This window comes from Chiloscyllium plagiosum, chromosome 7 (genome assembly GCF_004010195.1).
Source record: "Chiloscyllium plagiosum isolate BGI_BamShark_2017 chromosome 7, ASM401019v2, whole genome shotgun sequence".
In the NCBI taxonomy this organism is placed as follows: domain Eukaryota; kingdom Metazoa; phylum Chordata; class Chondrichthyes; order Orectolobiformes; family Hemiscylliidae; genus Chiloscyllium; species Chiloscyllium plagiosum.
The window spans coordinates 18,331,109-18,352,992 of record NC_057716.1 but is presented as its reverse complement, the minus strand read 5'-3'; the positions used below and the strand labels follow the sequence as shown (position 1 = coordinate 18,352,992).

General features: G+C 40.4%; 1 protein-coding gene across 5 annotated transcripts in view; it reads left to right on the top strand.

Moving 5' to 3' along the window:
* The window catches only part of traf3ip1 (TNF receptor-associated factor 3 interacting protein 1), a 168,280-nt gene that overhangs the window by 56,226 nt on the left and 90,170 nt on the right, over positions 1 to 21,884 (top strand). For all 5 annotated transcript variants that reach the window (XM_043693118.1, XM_043693122.1, XM_043693120.1 and 2 more), the window contains 2 exons: positions 5,018 to 5,101; positions 18,857 to 18,932. In XM_043693118.1, the coding sequence (XP_043549053.1) occupies positions 5,018 to 5,101; positions 18,857 to 18,932 (160 nt within the window). The remainder of the gene's footprint in view (positions 1 to 5,017; positions 5,102 to 18,856; positions 18,933 to 21,884) is intronic.

The window sequence follows — 21,884 nt, the reverse complement described above, 5'->3', positions numbered from 1 at the left end:
ACTACAAAGAGCAGAGGCCCAAGAACAGAGCCTTGTGGGACACCACTCACCACTGACCTCCAGGCAGAATACTTTCCATCTATAGCCACTCTCTGCCTTCTATCAGCCGATCAATTCTGAATCCAGACAGCCAAATCTCCCTGTATCACATACCTCTTGACTTTATGAATGAGCCTACTGTGGGGACTTATCAAATGCCTTGCTGAAGTCCATTTCCATCACATCCACTGCTCGACCTTTGTCGACCTGTCTCATCACCTCCTCAAAGGACTCAATAAGATTTGTGAAGCATGACCTGCCTCTCACTAAGCTGTGCTGACTGCCTTTACTCACGCTATGCTTTTCCATATCTCCTTCAGAATTCTTTTCAAAACCTTGCTGACCACAGATTTAAGACTGACTGGTCTGTAATTGCCAGGAATTTCCCTATTCTCCATCTTGAAAAGTAAACAACATTTACCTTCCTCTAGTCATCTGGTATGATTCCTGTGGAGAGTGAGAAGCAAAGATCTTCACCAGCAGCTTAGCAACCTCCTTTCTCACTTCCGTGGGCACTTATCAATCTTAATGTATGCAAAAAATTTCGAGTACATCAACTTCATCAATCTTGATCTGTTCAAGCCTGTTTTCCTGCTCCTCAAAGTTCTCATTCACAACAAGGTCCATTTTCTTAGTGAAAACCGAAGCAAAAAACTCATTTAGGGCTTCCCTTATCTGCTCAGACACCACACACAAGTTCCCTATGCTATCCCTGACTGGCCGTACCTTCTCCCTGATGGTTCTCTTATTCCTCACTTAGTGTAAAATGCCTTTGGGTTCTCACTAATCCTTCCTGCCAAACTTTTTTCATGCCCCTTCCTGGCTCTTCTCAGTCCATTACTGAGCTCCTTTCTAGCAAGCCTATAATCCTGTAAAGCTGTGCTAGACCTTTGTTTCCTCCACCTTACATAAGCTGCCTTCTTCCCCTTGATGAGAAGCTCCTCTGTTCTCATTATTCAAGGCTCCTTAATCTTACCCCTTCTTGCCTGTCTCAGGGAAACAAATTTGTGCATCACTCGCAATAACTGCTCCATAAACATTCTCCACATGTTTGTTGTGCCCTTTCTGTGGAACAATTGCTCCCAATCTGTAATTTCTAACTCCTGTCTGATAGCGTCATAATTTCCTTTTCCCCAATTAAATATCTTCCCGTGGTAACTGCTTCTTTCCCTATCCATGACTATGGTAAACGTGAGGCAATTATGGTCTCTGTCGCCAAAGTGTTCTGACACCTGTCCTGGCTCATTGCCAAGCACCAAATCCAAAATGGCCTCTCCCCTCGTTGGCCTGTCTGCATACTGAGTAAGGAAACCCTCCTGAACACACCTCACAAAAACAGCTCTATCCAAACCATCTGCACTAAGGAGGTTCCAGTCAATATTGAGAAAGTTGAAGTCATCCATAACAACAAACCTGCTACATCTGCATTTTTCCAAAATCTGCCTGCCTATGAGTTCTTCGATCTCCCTACTGCTATTAAAGGGTCTGTAGAAAACCCCAATGAGGTGGCTGCACCTTTGCTGTTCCTAACTTCCACTCATACCTTCCTCAACAACCTTTGTTTCTGTAGTTGTGATGCACTCTCTGATTAGCAATGCTTCACCCTCTCCTCTTTTTCCACTTTCCCTGTTCTTTTTGAATGTTCTAAACCATAGAATATTTAGCAACCATTCCTGCCCCTGTGAAACCCACGTTTCCATTATGGCCACAACATCATATTCCCAAGTACTGATCCATTCTAAGTTCACGCTGTTATGTCTGACACTCCTTGTGTTAAAGCAGACACACTTTAACTGATCCCTTTATTTCATCACATGAAAAACCTTCCCGATAGATTCACTACATCTTGTCAATGCCCCATCTGCAACTACCCCCCTCTCAGATGTGTAGCTCTGGTTCCCATCCCCCTGCCAAACTAGTTTAAACCCTCCTGAACTACATGAGCAAATCTCCCACCCAGGACATTTGAGCCCCTCCAGTTCAGGTGCAAGCTGTCCTTCGTGACAGGTCCCACCTTTCCCAGAAGGCATCCCAATGGTCTAAGTATCTGAAGCCCTCCCTCCTGTACCACGTGTTAAGCTGCACTTGCTGACTGTTCCTCACTTCACTATCTCGTGGCACTGGTAGCAAACCTGGGATCACTACTCTACTCATCCTGCTCTTCAGCTTCCAACCTAGCTCTCTGCATTCACTTTTCAGATCCTCAATCCCTTTCCTGGTTGTATAATTGGTGCCAATATGTAGCACAGTTTCTGGCTGCTCCCCCTCCCCCTTCAGAATTCTGTAAACCTGATCAGCTTCATCCCAGACCCAAGCATCAGGGAGCCAACATACCTTCCTGGAGTCCCATTCCTGACTACAGATCTCCTGTCAATGCATCTAACTATTGAGTCCCCTACCACTAGTACTTTTCTATTCTTTCCCCCTCCCTTCTGAGCCAATTAAAAACTTCCTGGCAGCCCTCTCCTCTCTCAGCCGCTGAGAGAGCGGCTGAGTTCAAAATGGAGGCCTAACTCTCGAGTTAAGTCCCTTTCTAACTGGGAAAAATTGACCTTCAGGCAGCCCTTGCTTCTTTTCGCCCTCTCTCTTCGACGCTCTGTTCAAAATGGAGGTTTATTGAGTATGAATCGTCTACCCAATTTGTTGAATATTTCAGAGAAAATGACATCCCAAATTAATCGCTAAGTCATGTGATGTAGTTCACCTCAACTTTCAGAGGTCTTTGTTGTATTGAATTGTGTGCTCCTTTAGCAGTTTTGGAAGTGGGTATCAAGAAAAATGCATGAATGTGAATAAGTATCTAGGCAAAGGGAAGAAAGTAAAACATTGTTGTCAGGTAAAAGGAAGGGTTGCACTAGGTGGAACATCATTGTGCAGGGTATTCTAAATCCCCTTCAATCTCAATATGGATTGTTAGTTTCTCTCAATACTAAAAAGGAACTGACAATAATCAGGATTGTTGCTAAGATTTTTTCAACTGGCATTAGAAACGGTTTGCTGGACCGATTAGTGATAATTGAAGTTCATTGGGAGCAGATAAACATTCATTATGGACAGTAAAATAAATCAAAGATCTGTGGAGATTCTGAAACAGAACTTGCTGTTACAGCAGTGGCTTGGAGAAAAGAGGACAGAGTTAGTCTGGTGATGACTCTTCAGAATAGAATTCAGCAGCAATCTCTATTTTTGTTTCATTGTGGACATGGGAGAATGCATTTTGAAAGTTTAAAGAAGCCTAAAATGTGTTTAGCTGATTCATTGCTCCCCATAATTGTCGTCATTTTGAATTCTCCACCCAAAGGTATGTCCAATTCATAGTGCCATAAATTCGAGCAAGGCCAACAAGGCAGGTCCTGAATCTAACACAACCAGAACAGGGATTACAGCCTGTTCTATTGGTACAAGTCTGATCCACACTAGTCATTCAGTCAATTGTAACCCCCTCTACTACTTAAAAAGGACAACACTGAACAGATGTTTTGGAATATCGGACAACACTGAACAGATGTTTTGGAATATCACCCAGATTCATCTCCAGATTACTATCTTGCCTTAGATTTGTTGCCATTCCTGCACTGTCACTGAGTCAAAAATCTTGAAACTTTCCTCCTAATAGCATTGTGGATGTTATACACTCCCATGCATTGCAGCAGTTCAAGGAGGCAGGTCACCATTGCCTTCTTAAATTTATTTGCTCACAGTAAACTTCAATTGCCACTAATCAGTCCAGAAAATGATCTGTAATACCCTTTAACTGTATCTTGTTTGGTATTAAGTGAGAAATTCGCTATGTATCATGGAGCCTGAAGGGGATTTAGAATACCCTGCTTGATGATTTTCTTCTTAATGCAACTTTTTTTAACCTGGCAACAATGTTTACTTCAGTAAAATGCTGGCTTAGCCAGCAACACCCACATCCCATGAGCAATTTTTAAAGGTACAAAATGGAATATAGTAAATAATGAACCCAAATAATTATTTTAAATGTCACAAAGCAGTGATATTGTAAGCTGCAGGTACAAAAGAAATACAAGCATTTCTGTTATGCTTTCCACGACTCCAAACCCCTCAAAGCACTTTATAGCCATTTAAGTTCTATTTGAAGTGTAGTCACAGATGAAATGTAGAAAATCAGGCAGCTAATTTGCACTCAGTAAACCTGCTCAAGCAGCAATATGATAATTATCGAATGATTTGTTTTGTTGTGTTGTTGATTGAGGGATAATTGTCAACCAGGGTAGTGGGGCCATGAAGTCTGCTCTTATTCAAAGTGGTACTGTGGGATCTTTTAAATACATACAAATTGAGGCAGATATGGTGTCGCGATTTAACCTCTCATTCAAAAGGTAGCATATCCAGAATGCAATGCTGACTTAGTACTGAAATGGAGTGCTAATTTTGAATTTTTGTGCTGAAGTCCTAGAGTTGGGTGAAAATCCAAAAATGTCTGTTTTGGAACCAAAAATAACTGAGCCACAGCTAACATTGGAGTAAGCCTATAGCAGAAATCACAAAGTTTTTTTCACATGAAGTAACAATAACTAGAACACGTTGCCAGGAAAGGTGGTTGAGGCCAGAAAAATGGATTGATGCAAGAAAATGCAAGATACTGTAATGGAAAGGTATTTAACCAGGTGCTGGTACCTTAGAAGCATGAGAGAAAATAGACTGAAGAACTTAGAATTAGCTTTATTGTCACATGTATTCACGTGAGTCCAGTGAAAAGTTTGCAAATCACCACTTACTGCGCCATCTTAGGTACAACAGTACCTAGGTACAGATTCTTCAGTAAAAATTCTTAAGAAAAACATTGTGTAATGACATTGATTATTATTTTTGTTTGAAATTTAAAAAAAAATGTTCTTGGGAATGCTGCTTGTGAGGCTGATATTTATTGTTCATCCATGATTTTCCTTGATAAGATGTTTGCATACAACTACGGTTGTGATAACCTTAGTGCTGCTTTTTATATCTGTAGCCTAAAGTTGCAGCTGAGGAAAAACCCTATAAGCAGCCTCCAGAGGTGATGAAGAAAGACAACAAAGTTGATGTCGACCAAGAGGTACGTAATTTGTGCTTAACATGGGAGAAAATGTTTTGTGTGCCTAACAACTATTATTACAGATGAATATACGCTTTGAGCTAGCTCTACCTATAAGAAAATCTTGTGGTGTTTCCAAAAAATGCAGTTAGGGAGTTGAACCAGGCAAAAATGATTTACCGTTATTCTCAAAATGAAAATATGACTACAATATACGTATATCATTTTACACAGCACAACAAAAGAAATAGATTTTTAATTGCTATTTTTATATGGACTTGCTCTACACATACTCTATCTCGCTGACTGTTTTGGACTATAGGTGGCACCAATGTATTCCAAATTCCAATGGCAAAAGCATAGTAAAACCATGTGTTTGCTCTAACACCAGAGCAAACATAAATAGCTTGGAGGTTTCTGTTCCGTTTACTCAGCATCTGATTGAGATTTCTTGCAGATATGTTGCAGTTCAAAACTAAAAGCTGGAGAATGCAGCTTTTAATGCCTATTGAGGATGTATTCAGTTATAGGAGGAATGTCTGTTCCCAGAAATTGTTCTGATGTGTCTGGGGCCAATGATACTTATCTGGCTCTTGCTTCTTTGCTTAAAGAGAGTCTGCAGTTTCCCAGATATTTTTTTCTGAATTGGGTGTAAGTTTTCTCCTTAATTGTAATGTAACTGTCAGGCAGTAATTAATTAGGGACAGGTGAATGTCATATAAAATTTCATATTACTTGAACTGTTTGAACATAGAACAGTACAGCACAGTACAGGCCCTTCGGTCCTCAATGTTGTGCCAACTTTTTATCTTACACTAAGATCAAACTAACCTACATACCCTTCATTTTACTATCATCCATGTGCCTATCCAAAAGTTGCTTAAATGTCCCTAATGTATCTGACTCTACTCCCACTGTTGGCAATGCATTCCACATACCCACCACTCTGTGTGAAGAGCCTACCTCTGACATCTGCCCTAAACCTTCCTCCAATCACCTTAAAATTATGCCCCCTTGTGATAGTCATTTCCAACCTGAGAAAAAGTCTCTAGCTATCCACTCTATGCCTCTCATCATCTTGTACACCTCTGTCAAGTCACCATTTATCCTTCGTCGCTCCAGTGAGAAAAGCCATAGCTCCCTCAACGTTTCTTCATAAGACATGCCCTCCAGTCCATGCAGCATCCTGATAAGTCTCCTCTGTGCCCTCTCCAATGCTTCCACATCCTTCCTGTAATGAGGGGACCAGAACTGAACACAATATACCAAATGTGATCTAACCAGGGCTTTATAGAGCTGCAGCATAACTTTGTGCCTCTTAAACTCAGTTCCACTGCTAATAAAAGCCAACACACCATATGTCTTCTTAACAACCCTATCAACTTGAGTGGCAACTTTGAGGGATCTATGGACATGGACCCCAAGATGCCTCTGTTCCTTCACACTGCCAAAAATCCTTAAAATCTGTACTCTGCATTCAAATCTGACCTTCCAAAATGAATCCCTTCACACTTTTCAGGTAGAATTCCATCTGCCACTTCACAGCCCAGGTCTGCATCCTGTCAATGTTCAGTTGCAAACTACAACAGCCCTCCACACAATTCAAAACCCCACCAACCTTTGTGTCAACGGCAAATTTACTGACCCACTCTTCCACTTCCTAATCCAAATCATTTATAAGAATTACAGAGTAGAGGTCTCAGAATAGATCCCTGCATAACACCACTGGTCACTGAGCTACCACCATCTGTCTTCTATGGGCCAGCCAATTCTCTATCAAATTCTGTATCCAAGCAGGCAAATTTCCCTGAATCCCATGCCTCCTTATTTTCTGAATAAGCCTACCATCGGGAACCTTATCAAACACCTTGCTAAAATCCATGTATGCCATATCCATTGCTTTACCTTCATCAATGTGTTTTGTCACATCCTCAAAGAATTCAATAAGGCTGTGAGGCATGACCTGCCCCTCACAAAGTCATACTGACTATCTCTAATCAAACTTTTCCAAGTAATCGTAAATCCTGTCTCTCAGAATCCTCTCCAGTAATTTGCCCACAATTGACGTAAGACTGACTGGTCTGTAATTCCCAGAGTTATCCCTATTCCCTTTCTTGAACATTTGCCACCCTCCAATCATCTGGTACTACTCCAGCGGACAGCGAGGATGCAAAGATCTCCCTTGCTTCCTATAGTAACTTTGGGTATATCCTGTCTAGCTCAGGGAACTCATCTATCCTTATCTTTTTCAAAATTCCCAACACATCCTCCTTCTTGACATCAACCTGTGAGGTCCCTCTCAGTAGTGACTATTGAAGCAAAGTCCTCATTAAGAACCTCCCCTATCTCCTCTGACTCCAGGGACAAGTTCCCTCTACTATCCCTGATTGGCCCTATCTTCACTCTGGCCATCCTCTGGTTTGGGTCTTTTGATATTTTCTCATTATCCTTTTGTGTGCTAATATATATGTTTTGTATAATGTATCATTGCTTCAGAACATTTCAATTGAAGACAATGTTTTTTTTGCCTTTAGCCACCAAGATATAAAAGATCCTAGATAGAGGTCCAAGTAGAAGCATGAGGGAGGATAGTCACCATTGGAAAGACAGCTTATCAACATCAATGTAACAACATTTGTTAGAAAGATCAGACAGATTGTTCTGTTGGCTTTTGTGATCAGGATGGTCCTTGAATGATGCTGAATAATAGATCCTGCCCAAATGGCAGTAGTGGTACTGCAGTCGGCCTCCGTTTATCTGAGGTTAGCAGAGGTTCAAGCTCACTAACAACATTTTTTTGGAAATGTACTTGCTTGGTCATTCGTGGAGTACAGGATTAGACTTGAACAAGATTGGCAATTTCCTCAATCAGCATTGGGGCCATGTCTTATGAATATTTTTTTTCCCCAGAAGATTTATCAAGGGGACAGCTTTTCCCTGCCCTGATTGTTCACAGAGTCACCGAATCCCTACAGCATGGAAGCAGACCATTTCAGCTCATCGAATCCTCACCGACCTTCCGAAGACCCAGACCCACCCTCTATCATATCCCTGTAATCCTGCATTTCCCATGGCTAGTTCATGTAGCCTGCACTCTATGGTCAATCCACCTCACCTGCATATCTTTGGACTCTGGGAGACTCATTCCTGAAGAAGGGCTCATGCCCGAATCATCGATTCTCCTGCTCCTCGGATGCTGCCTGGCCTGCTGTGTTTTTCCAGCTCCACACTTTTCAACTCTGGTCTCCAGCATCTGCAGTCCTCACTTTCTTCGAGAAAGTGTGCAAAGTCTGCATGGACAGTTGCCCAAGGGTGGAATTGAACCCAGGTCCCTGGCACTGCGAAGCAGCAGTGCTAGCCACTGTGCCGCTCTTGTTCATGATTTCAGTGCTCTGGCTACAAGGGGACTTCTTGGCATACTTGTAATGGAAGAGATTCTTTGAACATATGCTATGCTGAATGGGATTTGTAGTCAGGTTACATTGGTTGCAGGTGCAAGCAAATTGGTACTCTGCAAAAAGATTTAGGGCAAAAACTCTGTTCGACAACTCCCCTTGCTCTCACTCTGGGATTGCAGTGGGAAAGAAGTTTGGAAAGCACTGGTCTTTTACATTAACGATTTATATGAAGGAATTGAGGGCATTCTAGCTATATTTGCAGACAATACAAAGATAGGTGGAAGTACAGGTAGAATTGAGGAGGCAGGGAAGGTACAGAAGGATTTGGACAGGTTAGGAGAGTAGGCAAAGAAGTGGCAGGTGGAGTACATCGTGGGGAATTGTGAGGTCATGCACTTTGTTAGGAAGAATAGAGGACTATTTTCTAAATGGGGAGAAAATTCAGAAGTCTGAAGCGAAAGAGACTTGGGAGTTCTAGTCCCAGGATTCTCTCAAGGTAAATTGGCAGGTTGAGTCAGTAGTTAGGAAGGCAAATGCAATAATAGCATTTATTTTGACAGGACTTGAATATAAAAGCAGGGATGTACTTTTGAGGGTCTATAAGGTTTTGGTCAGATCACATTTGGAGTATTGTGTGCAGTTTTGGGGAGGATGTTCTAGACCTGGAGCTTGTTTAGAGGAGGTTCATGAGGATGGTCCCAGGCGAACATTTGAGGATTCTGGGTTTATACTCAATGGAGTTTAGAAGGATGAGGGGGGAATCTAATTGAAACATACAGAATACTGAGTGGCCTGGACAAAGTTGAAGTTGGGAAGATGGGAAGATGTTTCCATTCGTAGGAGAGATTAGGACCCGAGAGCACAGCCTTAGAGTAAAGGGAAGACCATTTAGAATGGAGATAAGGAGAAATGTCTCTAGCCAGAGAGTGATGAATCTATGGAATTCATTGCCAAAGAATGCTGTTGAGACGACAAAACTGCAGATGCTGGAATCCAAGGTAGACAAGCAGGAGGCTGACAGAACACAGCAAGCCGGACAGCATCAGGAGGTGGAAAGGTCAACTTTTTGGGTGTAACCCTTCTTTAGAATGTTGTGGAGGCCAGTATATTTAAGACTGAGATAAATAGGTCCTTGATCAAGGGTTATGGGGAGGAAGCAGGAGAATGGGGTTGAGAAACATCTCGGCCATGATTGAATGATGGAGCAGACTTGATGAATTGAATGGCCTATTCTCTGCTCCTATGTCTTATGACCTCACTTGTTTCTTTGTTAAGTGTCACAAATTAAATCACAGGTTAATTTTGGAAAACAAAAATTGAAGATAGTTTACATGTTGGGAATTATGCAATCAGGAATACTTCTGTGAACAAATTGAGACCATTTTGAACTTCCTTTGAAAATATGAGCAGAATGGATCAATCTTAGTGGAACAAACTTGATACACATTTATACACAGCTTCCCCAGGATCAAGGATGACTTGATTCCACTCTGAATTAATGAGTTCTGATATTGACAGACCCTGACAGATGGGGCAAACAGTGTCTGAAGGGTTGAGTAGATTAATTGTTTGGAAATGTGTAGACTCTATCCAATGCCCCGACTTGGCATCTATGTACCTGATGAAGTCTCCTAATGTATTTATGAAGCTTCTGCATTTTAGTTGTTCGGGATTCCAATGATGGAATTGGTTGTGGTGTTCTTTGACCTTTTCAAATAAGCATTGAGAACTTCCCTAAAGCATTTCTGTTGTTCTGGCATCTTCTGCCACAACTGAGTTCCACATGGAATAGTTTTTCTGGAATCAGGTATCAGGCATATAAGCAACCTAACCAGCCCAATGGATCTGGTTTTGAGTGATTAGTACCACCTTACTGGCCATGTTGGTTTTGGAGAGAATGCTATTGGTGAGCCGCCTTTCTTACCACCGGATTTGGAGGATCTTACGAAGGCAGTGTCAATGGTACTTCTCCAATGATTTGAGGTGCTTGCTTTTGGTTCTTAACATCTCCAAAGCCTAAAGGCGAATGGGCTGACCACTGCTTGGTAGACATTAATCTAAATCTAAGATTTGAGATCATCATCTAGAAATATCCTGTTCCATAGTTGGCCGGACACTGAACTAATACGTATGATGTGATCTGTCCTATTAAAGGCCAGGCACCTGTTTTGGTGAAGTATGTTTGAAGTGTCACTGTTGGGTTGAGGTAGGGGAAAATGAGGATTTCTACACTGAACCTGATGTGAGTGAATCTACTGGCTATGCCAGCACACTAAGGTGAACACTGCTTTTCTTTACATAGGGTGATGGAATATTTTACATTAACTTAAGAGGGCAAGCAAGATTTTGGTTTGAAGTCTCATATGAAAGACCAGATCTCTGACACTCCCTAAGTTTTACATTGGAGTATAAGGTTAAATTATGTGCTTAATTTTCAGCGTATTCAAACAGATTTGGGAGTCCTGCCTATTTAAACACTACTGATGTCTTGAAGAAGGCGAGTAAACCTTCAGAAGTTCACTGGTTGGACAGAGTGCACTAATAGTCATAATGTAAAGGAATTCATTTGGCATCATACCCAAGTTTGTGTTGTTGACTGATGAGCAGTAAAGGAATTTGTAAGATTGGGTCAGTAACAGTAGTGCTGCATCATGTAGTTTTACTCCCTTCACACAGAAACTGAAATAATTCTGAGTCTGGTATTCCATCACCAAGTCATCCTTTATTTACATATGAACAGTCCTTGACTTTAGCACAGTCTCTTTCAGAGTCAGTATCACTGACACTCTTATATGTCAGCCTGGGCTCCCTGTTTGGACTAGATTAACAGCCCCAATTATGGAACTCATATTCTGAGGTCAAGCTGGCTGATTTCCTTACAATCACGACAGAAACAGTTGGTATTAAATCCTTAAACATCAAAGGATATGTATACTATTCAAACAGAGGTGAATATATTTCTGTAAGCAGAACACATCTTGAGATATTAAAGGTAGCAAGATTTACAAATATAGTGATGTCAACCACTATGGTTTTCCAGAGCTTTCTTGCTTACACGAGGGCTGGGGTCATGGAGAAAAGACTTTTTTTCTGAAATAGGCATGAGTTTTAGAGCCAGAGAGATATCCAGCACTGAAACAGACCCTTCGGTCCAACTTAACTGTGGCGACCAGATATCCTAAATAAATCTAGTCCATTTTTCCAGCATTTGGCCCCTTTTAAATGTTGTAATTATATCAGCCTCCACCATTTCCTCTGGTAGTTACGACCATACATGCACCACCCTCTGCAAGAAAAAGTTGTCCATTAGGTCCTTTAAAATCTTTTCCCTTCTAACCTTAAACCTATGCCCTCTGGGTTTGGACTGTCCCACCCCAGGGAAAAGACCCTATCCATGTCCCTCATGATTTTATAAACCTCTAAAAGGTCATCTCTCAGCCTCTAACGCTGCGGGGAAACAGCTCCAGCCTATTCAGCCTCTCTCTATTGGTCAAGCTCTCCATTCCTGGCAACACCATTGTAAATCTTTTCTGAACCCTTTCAAGTTTCGCAACATTCTTCCTATAGCAGGGAGACCAAAATTGAACACTGTATTTCAATAGTGGCGTATCCAATGTCCTGTACAGCTGCAACATGACCTCCCCATTCCTATACTCAATGCAGTGACCAACAAAGGCAAGCATTCGGTGTGGCATGGTGGCTCAGTGGTTAGCACTGCTGCAGAACAGCGCCAGGGACCCGGGTTCAATTCCCACCTTGGGTGAGTATCTGTATGGAGTTTGCATGTTCTCCCCATGTCTGCGTGGGTTTCCTCCGGGTGCTCCAATTTTCTCCCACAATCCAATCATGTGCAGGTTAGGTGTAATTTGCCTATAGTGTTAGGTGCATTGGTCAGGGGTAAATATGAGGAATGGGTCTGGATGGGTTACTCTTCGGATGGTTGGTGTGGACTTTTTGGGCTGAAGGGCCTGTTTCCATACTCTAGGAAATCTAATCTAATTAAAAAAAAACCAAATATCATCTTCTCTAACCTATCTACGTGCAACTCCACTTTCAAGGAACTATGAACCTGCACTCCAACGTCTGTTTGTTCAGCAACATTCCCCAGGACCTTATCATTAAGTGTATAAGTCCTGCTAAGATTTGTCTTTCCAAAATGTAGCACCATACATTTATCTAAATTAAACTCTGTTTGCCATTCCTCGGCCCATTGGCCCATTTGATCAAGATTCCATAGTACTCTGAGGCTTGTAGATTGTCACTGCTTCCCCATCCCACCCCCATGGGAGATGTGAGAGTAAGGGCCTGTTGTACCTTGGTTGGAGCTCCATCTTGACCATTACTTCCTTAGGTCTCATGACTCCAAAACTTTAGATGGCGACTTCACTTAAGGTGCTGACCCCATCTTTAGGAAATCCTGCACTAAGTCTTCCAGATGATTGTGTGGCTGCAGAGAGGGTAACAGAGTGGGCAGGTGAGGGTTGTATTATGTGGGATGGGACAGGCTTGATAGATCAGCTGGTCCTTTCATGTCCTTTTACATATTGTTGCTAAAAGCTATAGTATTGGAGTATTCACAACTTGTACCTACAGTACACAATGAGAAACATTGAGATTAGGTGCTGAAGATTGTTGCCATTAGGGATTTGTGATTTGTAGAAGTCCTTTAATGAATTGTCCAATTATGATTGGATCATTATTTGTGAAATCAGATTTATTTTGACTTTTGGGTTTTGATTATCTGCAGCATTTAATGGTGGACTAAAGTTTAATTTACTTCCTTGAAATTTTCCTTCATTGTATACTTTAAACGATTTGCAAGGTTTTCTTTCTGGAAATATATTTATTTTAATACTTGTAGTGTTGCAGCTTGTAAAATAAGTAGTTTTGCAAATTTTCTGTATGCTCGCTATTTATTTACTGCAAGCAGGTTAAAGTAGTTGAGATTCCTGGACCAAAGGTATTGCACAGTTTACATAATTCCTTCAGATGTTTATTAGAATATTTATTTGATAAGTAAGACTGCCATTTTTAAATAAGGTTTCAATTAATTTTGGTAAACTTAGCTCAAATTATCCATGTTGGTGCGCTCATTACTTCAGCATGGCCTTGCATGTTGGACCATATTCGATAGGAGTCTTTAACCTGTCAACAAGAGCTGTGACTAAAATAGGTAGAGGAGTTTGATTATTGTTTTTTTTTCTCTGGATATGTACTCGTTAGATACAGAATGAGTGGGCATCAAATGGTGATATACGTGGAGGAAGCTTGAATTGTGCAGTTCCAAGTTTTATACAATGACTTATGTTGACATAAATCACTTCACTTCCATCTGAAATATTACATTATAATTTTAAACTATTGGTGAAATACAATGTATTTCTCAAACTTTTACTTGGGGAAAATATTGGCCCAATCGTTTAAACAATGGAAGATAAATTTAGCTAACATTCCCACTCCTCCTTCAGAAAAAAACGTGGGGATTATGGTATGTGATTTACTCACTCCGTACATTGTGTTGTGGGCAGCACAATGAAACTATGCTGTCTGCTGTGTTTAATGATTGTATCTGACACCTGTGACATTCACATTTTTCATTGGCTGCAAATGTCACTAGAGGGGCTCAATATCCCAAATGGCCAGTGCTGCTGACTTAAATACATCCTGTACTACTTATAATGGACAACATGGTGGCTGCAAGGTGTGGTGGGAGTCACTTAAAACTCAGTCTATGGTCTGTTACTTTGAACTCGAGCTGAATGTGAGAGTGTAAGTTTATAAACACTGCAGTGGAGCTCTAATTAGCATGTGGAAATAAAAGGATGAAATAATGACTGAGCTCAATGCTAGGAATGTAGGTTCAACAACATGAATGCCATAAAGGAAGAAGTTTAACAATTTTGTGCCAGGTTTCAAAGTGACTGAGTTCATCTTCAAATGACATAGTTCATCACCAACTCCCTCCGTTGCTGAATTCACTACAACCCCATCACCCATCTTGGCATTAATCTTTAGAAATCCATTCAATCCATTAATCATATACTTTGCCTCATGCTGTTACAAATCTCATAACCACAACTCTCATCTCACACACATTAGATACATTGAACTATAATAGTCCCACTACATATATCTTGTAAGATAGTCACTGATGTATTTCTTTGCTGGAGAAGTTGGCATGTAACCGAAGGCAGTAATAAAGAACTAAAGGAAGAGAGGCAAGGCTGCAAGCCTTTAAGTTTATGGACAAGACAGTCCTGGCTGTCATGCGAAGTAACATTGTGAAGACAGTGACCAAAGCTGCTGGAGGTGTCCTTGATTAGGGTAACTACATATCTAATCCTCTTCACTCACTGTCCTTTTGCTTGCTTCCTTTCACTTTAATCTTGTCATTTTTCACACTGTATGTAAAAATTCAAAAATCTCTGCCAGTGAAGGAAGAGAAAGAAGTAGCAGTCATGACACCATCGATTTATTCTTCAAGTATCAGTTATTTTGATAGCTAGGTTTTGAAGACAAATCTACATACAGGAAGACACCAGGCAAGATTTTGCAGGACAGATGGTGCAGGTGCCAGCTTGTTGGAGTTTAAATTTACACCTACATTTGGTGCAGAGGGAAATCTTCTGGAAAAACCTGTGCTGAGTGACAGAGAGCACAGAGGAGCTTGGAATCTTTCCTTTCTAGCAAGGAACCGTGTTCACCTGCATTAACACAACTGCAGAACCACAATGTGCATCAGATCATGAATCAATGTTGCAGCTTCCGTTGCAACACCAACCACTTCCATCATTAATTTGAGTGAAATAGTGAAGCTCAGACTGCTGTCATGGATCTGGTTATCACTTTGAAAGGGGTTTACAGACCATCATAACAGTCTGTCTATATGTTTAGCTAATGGGTCAGAGGATTGTGGACATACCTCTCCAAGAGAGTGATTATGTTTCTTTTTTTAATTCACCCATTGGACGAGGTTGTCTCTGGCTGGCCAACAGTTATATCTTACCCATTGTTGCCCTTGAGAAAGTGGTGGCAATACTGGAAGCCATGTGTTCTAGGTAGGCCCACAATGCCTTTGGAGAGGGATTTCCAGGATTTGACCCAGCGACAATGAATGAACAGCGACATATTACCAAGTCAGGATAAAGAGTGACTTAGAGGGAACTTTCAGGTGGTGGTGTTTCCATGTATCTACTGCCTGTCTTTCTAGATGGGATTGGAAGATTCTGTTGAAAGATCTTTGGTGAATTCTTGCAGTGCACCCTGTAGATGGTACACACTGCTTTTACTGAGTGTTAGTGGCGGAGGGAGTGAATATTTCTGGATGTGGTGCCAATCAAGTAGACTACTTTATTTTGGATGGTGTAAGGCTTCTTCAGTATTGTTGGAGCTGCATCCATCCAGACAAGTGAGGAGTGTTGTGTCACACTCCTGGCTTCGTCTTATAGATTGTGGCTAGCTTTGGGTAGTCAGGTGGTGAGTTACTTGCTGCAACACTCCCGGCCTCTGACCTTCTTTTGGAGCTACTGCATTTATATGATGAGTCCAGTTGAGTTTCTGGTCAATGATAACCTCTGGAGTGTTGATAGTGGGGAAATAGTAATGCCATTGGAAGTCAAGGGTTATATTGTCTTTTATTGGAGATGATCACTGCCTGGCATTTATATGGTATGAATGTTACTTACCAGTTTTCATCCCAGGCCTGGATAATGTCCAGATCTTTTTGCATTTGAACATGGACTGCTTCTGTATCTGAGGAGTTACGAATGGGGCTGAACATTGTGCAGCTCTGCAGAAGGGTTACACCTGAAACATTGATTTTCCCCCATCTCCTGATGCTGCCTGGCCTGCTGTGTTTTTTCAGCTTCCTGCTTGTCTACCTTGGATTACAGTATCTGCAGTTTCTTTGTATCTAACCAAAATTGTGCAATTATTGGCAAACATTCTCACTTTTGACCTTATGATGGAGGGCAGATAATTGATGAAGCAGCTGAAGATGGTTGGGCATAGAACACTACCCTGAGGAACTCTCGCAGAGATGACCTGAAGCTGGGATGACTCATCTCCCACAATCACAACAATCCTTCTGTGTGCCGGTATGTCAATTTAGAGTTCAATGTGGCATTGATGTCAAGGGCTGTCACTTTCACCTTAATCTGGAATTCAACTCTTCTGTCTGTGTTTGCACCAAAGATGCAATGAAGTCAGGAGCTGAGTTGACCTGGCTGAACCCCGACTAGGTGTTGGTGAGCAGGTGCTCCTTGATAATATTGTTGGTGACACCTGCCATCAGTTTACTGCTGACCAAGAATATGATGTGAGAGCAGTAATTGTTTGCGTTAGACTTGCCCTGCTTTTTGTGTACAGGATGTTTGGGAAATTTTTCACACTGTCGAGAATGAACTTGCTGTTCAAGAAAGACCGTCTTCCCATTGAATTGTGAAGATGCAGCAGAGGCATTGCTGATGGAATTTCTCCTGAGCTCTTATTTGTTGCTGATGTAAGGTCTAGGTTGTGGTGCAATACAGACATTTGTTGAGCTTCGGAGATCTTTATTATCGAGCAGTTTGTGTTGTAGTTTGTACAGTCCTGAGCTGATGGATTTCGTCAAAAATTATTAATTTTTTGAGAGTGGTGGCTGTCAAGATTTGGGCAGTGCTCGACACATTCCTGAATGTTTCCTTTGGCATTCTTGATGGTGGAATATTGGCTGACCAGATATGATTTGATGAATGATTTTTGTTTTAGCAAAAGAACAAGAACAACTGTCTGCTGTTCTTGTGTGGAGAATTAAAGAAATTTGAGAATGGCTTGAAATGACAGTTCAGTCATCTGCAGTTGTAAATTACCTATGTCTGGAGTGTTGAGTTGGGTTTGGCATGATGATAATTAAAATTAGAGCTTAATAGTGAGGGTATACCAGAGAGTAATTATCTTTCATGAGGGGCACAGCCACTGTCAGCTGAATTAAAAATAATATTGGGGCTATCAGACAGCTTTACTTCACTCTGGATTTTGAGGGCCATCTGTTCCTGGTTTCCCACTGAAGAAGAATCAGGCATTCATTCACTTGTAGAACACATTGCAGTGAAATTATCATGAAATAATTGCAGGTTTATGATGGAAGTTTCTTAGAGATCTCAATCTTTGGAGCACAATCCACAATGCTTCACGATTTACTGAATCAAATGCTTTGGTAATGTCGATGAATGCAGTGAAGAGTTCCTGGTGGTGTTCTTTGATATGGCATTGTTGCCAGACAAATCTAAGTTTTATCTGCAAGGATGAAGGTCAGTCATTTGGTCACATATGGACTGTATAATAGACTGCCACAGAATAAAGGGATAATGACTACTAGCAGAATAACATGAATTCACTTACTGTGGTTGCACACTGAGGGAGCTAAATCATTTTTTGATTCATAAAATGGCCAGAGTTTACACGAACAACACATGGATATATGATATAGGAACAGGAGTAGGCTACAAGGCTTCCTGATCCTTCACCACCATTCAGGAAGATCATGTCTGATCTGATTACTCCTCATTCTTCCCTACCCCCATAACCTCTCACATTCTTGCTGATAAGAATATCTCTACCTCCACCTTAAAAATGATTTTGAGGATTGTGCTTTCCTCAGACATCCAACCCTTTAAGAAACAAATGAGCTGTCTTCAAGATGATGTGTCTTCAGACAGTGATAGGCTGAATATTGAGGAAACCTGGAATCTGTCTTTTACACTTGTCTCTGGCACAAGGGAGAGACATGAAGCTGACTGTCTTTATTTAGGCTCTCCAAGATGTCCCTTATATATCAATGTACTACAAGGTGATCCTCATAAGTCCAGAAGCAGTAAGATGCTAATAAAATCCATCGCCAGTTTAAAATTTGGTCACATTTTCCTAGTGTCTCTTTATGTCCCTCTGTCATATTCTGTCTTATCACAAGGCTTCACAGACCCATGATATTTTACTAGAAAGTGGTGCTACACAAATGCAAATTGCTGTTGTTAGGCACAAACCCTTTTCTGGGTGGCATCCTGCATATATTCTGTCAGAAGTGTGCACGACCATCTCAGATTTCGTTATTGAGTGTTAGGATGCAGAGCACCAAAACAAAATTGTGAAACTTAACTTAATCACCTATATATTTTAATCATTGTGGCATGATTAATATTCCACTCACAAAGCTGATTTAGAAACTGACCTTAGATGTTACACCGTTGATTCAAATGTGTCTTTGAATAATTTTTCATCACTGATATGTATTGCAAGTGTCCAGAATTAGACTTGCAATAAATAATTGACGGCAGCACTACTTGTATGATTAGCATTTTCTGCAGTGTTTGTGAATTTATAGGTGCTTTTTATTTTGAAGGCTGAGAACCCAGTGAGGATACCCAGACCTTCATCAGCAAAAGGCCAAAGACGAAAACCAAAATCAGGAATTGAAGGTACTAAATTTTATACTAAACAACCTCTCACCTTGAGAAAGAAAATACATTCCATATTTGACAATTCATTGGAATACAGATGTTTCATGCAAGTAATCAGTCACCTATTCAGTCTTTGAGTAGGAGTAGAAGAAGCAAAATGTCTGGAATCCTTCATGAAAGTGGATGTTGCTTGATGAAATGGGTTGAGCGGCCTCCCTTATCTTATTTTGCTGAAAATGAGAGTTGGAACAGTACATTTCAAGTAGCTTCTGTTATTAAAAAAGTGTTTATTGTAACAGGCATGGATATTAAAACTGATTTTGGGAGAGAATAAATTTGTGTTTATATACTGGAACTATATAAATTGTAGTGGCCTACTGTTTTTAAATCTGCTTTATTAAATGTCTTCTTGAACATGCTAGTTTCAAATCATGGAAGCTTGGAATAATTTGAAAATCATTTCAAGTTATATTATTAAGAATGTGATGATACATGATTTGTTTGTGTGATGATGCTGTTCCTTTAACACAGTTATGATATCCTTGGCATTTTTTTTCAGAGAGATTGTAAAAGACACAGACTCTGAAAAGCATTAATTTTGAAGGGTTTTAGCGCCTGTTTGATTATAGCTAACAGATACTGCCTTGGTAAAAAAGTCTTCCAGGTAAAAAAGTCTTCCAAGTCAAAAAAAACACTTGTACAATGAAACATGAGTGGCCAGTTCTCCCAGCTCAGCTTTGCACTGGTTTGGTTTGGCCTGGCTATTCAGTGAAAGCAGTCAGGCACGATTGTTGCTGGATCCAAAGAAGCAGGTCCATGCTAATCCTCTTCTCTTTCTGACTTCTTTCCTGTAAGACCCTGTGTTTGATTTTGTGCCAAGGGGTGTTTTTGGGGATTGTTGTAAGTATAGGGAATAGCATCATTAAGTTGATCTAATCTGTTGGGTTTTCAGATATGTTAGGGTATTCTGTCCTTTTTTGTTTGTGTTTCATTTGGTAATCTTGTAAATAAATTCTGTTTTATGTAAAACAAAGTGGTTTGACCAGCTGTATCCCTCCTGGAATATCTGTGTTACACCTGCTTAAAACAACTCGCAAAGTTAGGCTCTGGGCTATTTGCTTGAAATGTTTTGAGGGGGTCTGTCCTAGTCCATAACAGTTTGTGACCTGAATGTATATTGCTGACACATTTTCATAATCAGTAGTGAATATATTATATTTCAATTTTCTGTTCAGTGGTCTCTTAAAACTTCAACACAAAAGTTTTAAATGTTAATGTTCAGTGATGTTGTCAATTAAATTCTAGATTAGCTATTAAAATGAAGTGCAGTTAGAGGGTGGTAGATTATTGGACTGGGGCATACAGGCATAATTTAATATCCATGTTGAAATCCTGCAGTCAGTCTTTTATTTTAATAGCACTTTGATTTAAATAACTTTATAATTAAATAACAAAAATGTTTTGGCAAGTTTTGAAGCAAGAAATGTTTCCTTGCAACTTAGGCTAAAGAGTTTTGGGAAAAGCAAAACTGAGGATCTGTAATAGCACTTCCTGTGGGATGTGAACGTTATTCTGTGACTCATTTACATTGATGTTTTCCATTATAAATATGGACATAGAAGTTCATAATGGTAAGAGCTAGCGGGATGGTTTTAAATATTACATTGCACATCTTTCCACTTGACAATGTTTGAAGGTGTTTATCTAGGCAAGACCATACCAATCTGTGGCTGAAACAAACATTGAGAAGTATGCCACAGTGGATGTGCATATGTCTTCCCCTCCCTTTGCTTTATTTCTGCCAGGCTACTGGGCCGATATCAATGAGTTGACTTTATGACCACATCCCTTGGTGCCTTTGGGTATACCAAATTTATAAGATGATGCCAGTGTTGTCATGCTACTTTTCAAAACGGTCACCTTTGAATATAATTGGTGTCTTTATTGAAACTGTTTTAGCGAACCCACTTTCTGCTTTAAAAGGAGAATTGCAGGTTACTGAAAGATATAATAGCAAAGATATGTGTGCACTCTATAATATATTGTATAAGCTGTTTGACTGAGAGCTCTGGAGAGCGGATGTGTGAAATGAAGAGGAAGATTTAAACAAGTATGTTTACTCATAAATTCATTCTATGCTAATAGGTTCCTTTTTTCAAAATGCAGTTCAGCCAAACAAAACATTGATTTGTAACTCTGTATCTTTAACTGAAAGAGTACCTAAAATGAGCATTGGTCATCCAGAAAGAAAGTCTGGAAAATTAATGGTAAATGAAGAAACAGTCAACGTGTGTGCACTGTAAAGACAGATAACTTGCAAACATAATGGTACATCTAAATGCTCATAAATCTCCTGGTCCTGATAGACTTAATTCTAGGGTCTTGAAAGAAGTGGTTTTTAAACAGCAGATGCATTAGTTTTAATTTTCTAAAATGGTCTAGCTTCTGGAAAGGTCCCATCAGATTGGAAAATAGTGAACATGCAGTTTGAGAAAGGAGGAACTAGAAAGCCGAACATCTGTCATAAGGAAAATCTATTAGAATCTATTAACGTGGATGCTATAGCAGAGTGGTTAGAAAATCTTAATGCAGTTGGACAAAGTCAGTGTGGTTTTGTGATGGGAAAATAGTGTTTACCTAAGTTATTACAATTCTTTGAGGCGGGGATGTTTCTATCAGAAGGATGTTGTGAAACTTGGAGAGGTTCAGAAAAAATTTACAAGGATGTTGCCAGGGTTGAAGGAGTTGGGCTCTAGGGAGAGGTTGAATAGGTTGGGGTTGTTTTCCCTGGAGCATCAAAGGAGGCTGAGGGATGACCTTTTATAAGAGGTTTATAAAATCATGAGGCATAGTTAGGATAAATAGACAAGGTCTTTTCCCTGGAGTGGCGGAGTCCAGAACTAGAGGGGATAGGTTTCGGGTGAGAGGAGAAAGATATAAAAGAGACCTAATGGGCAACGTTTTCATGCA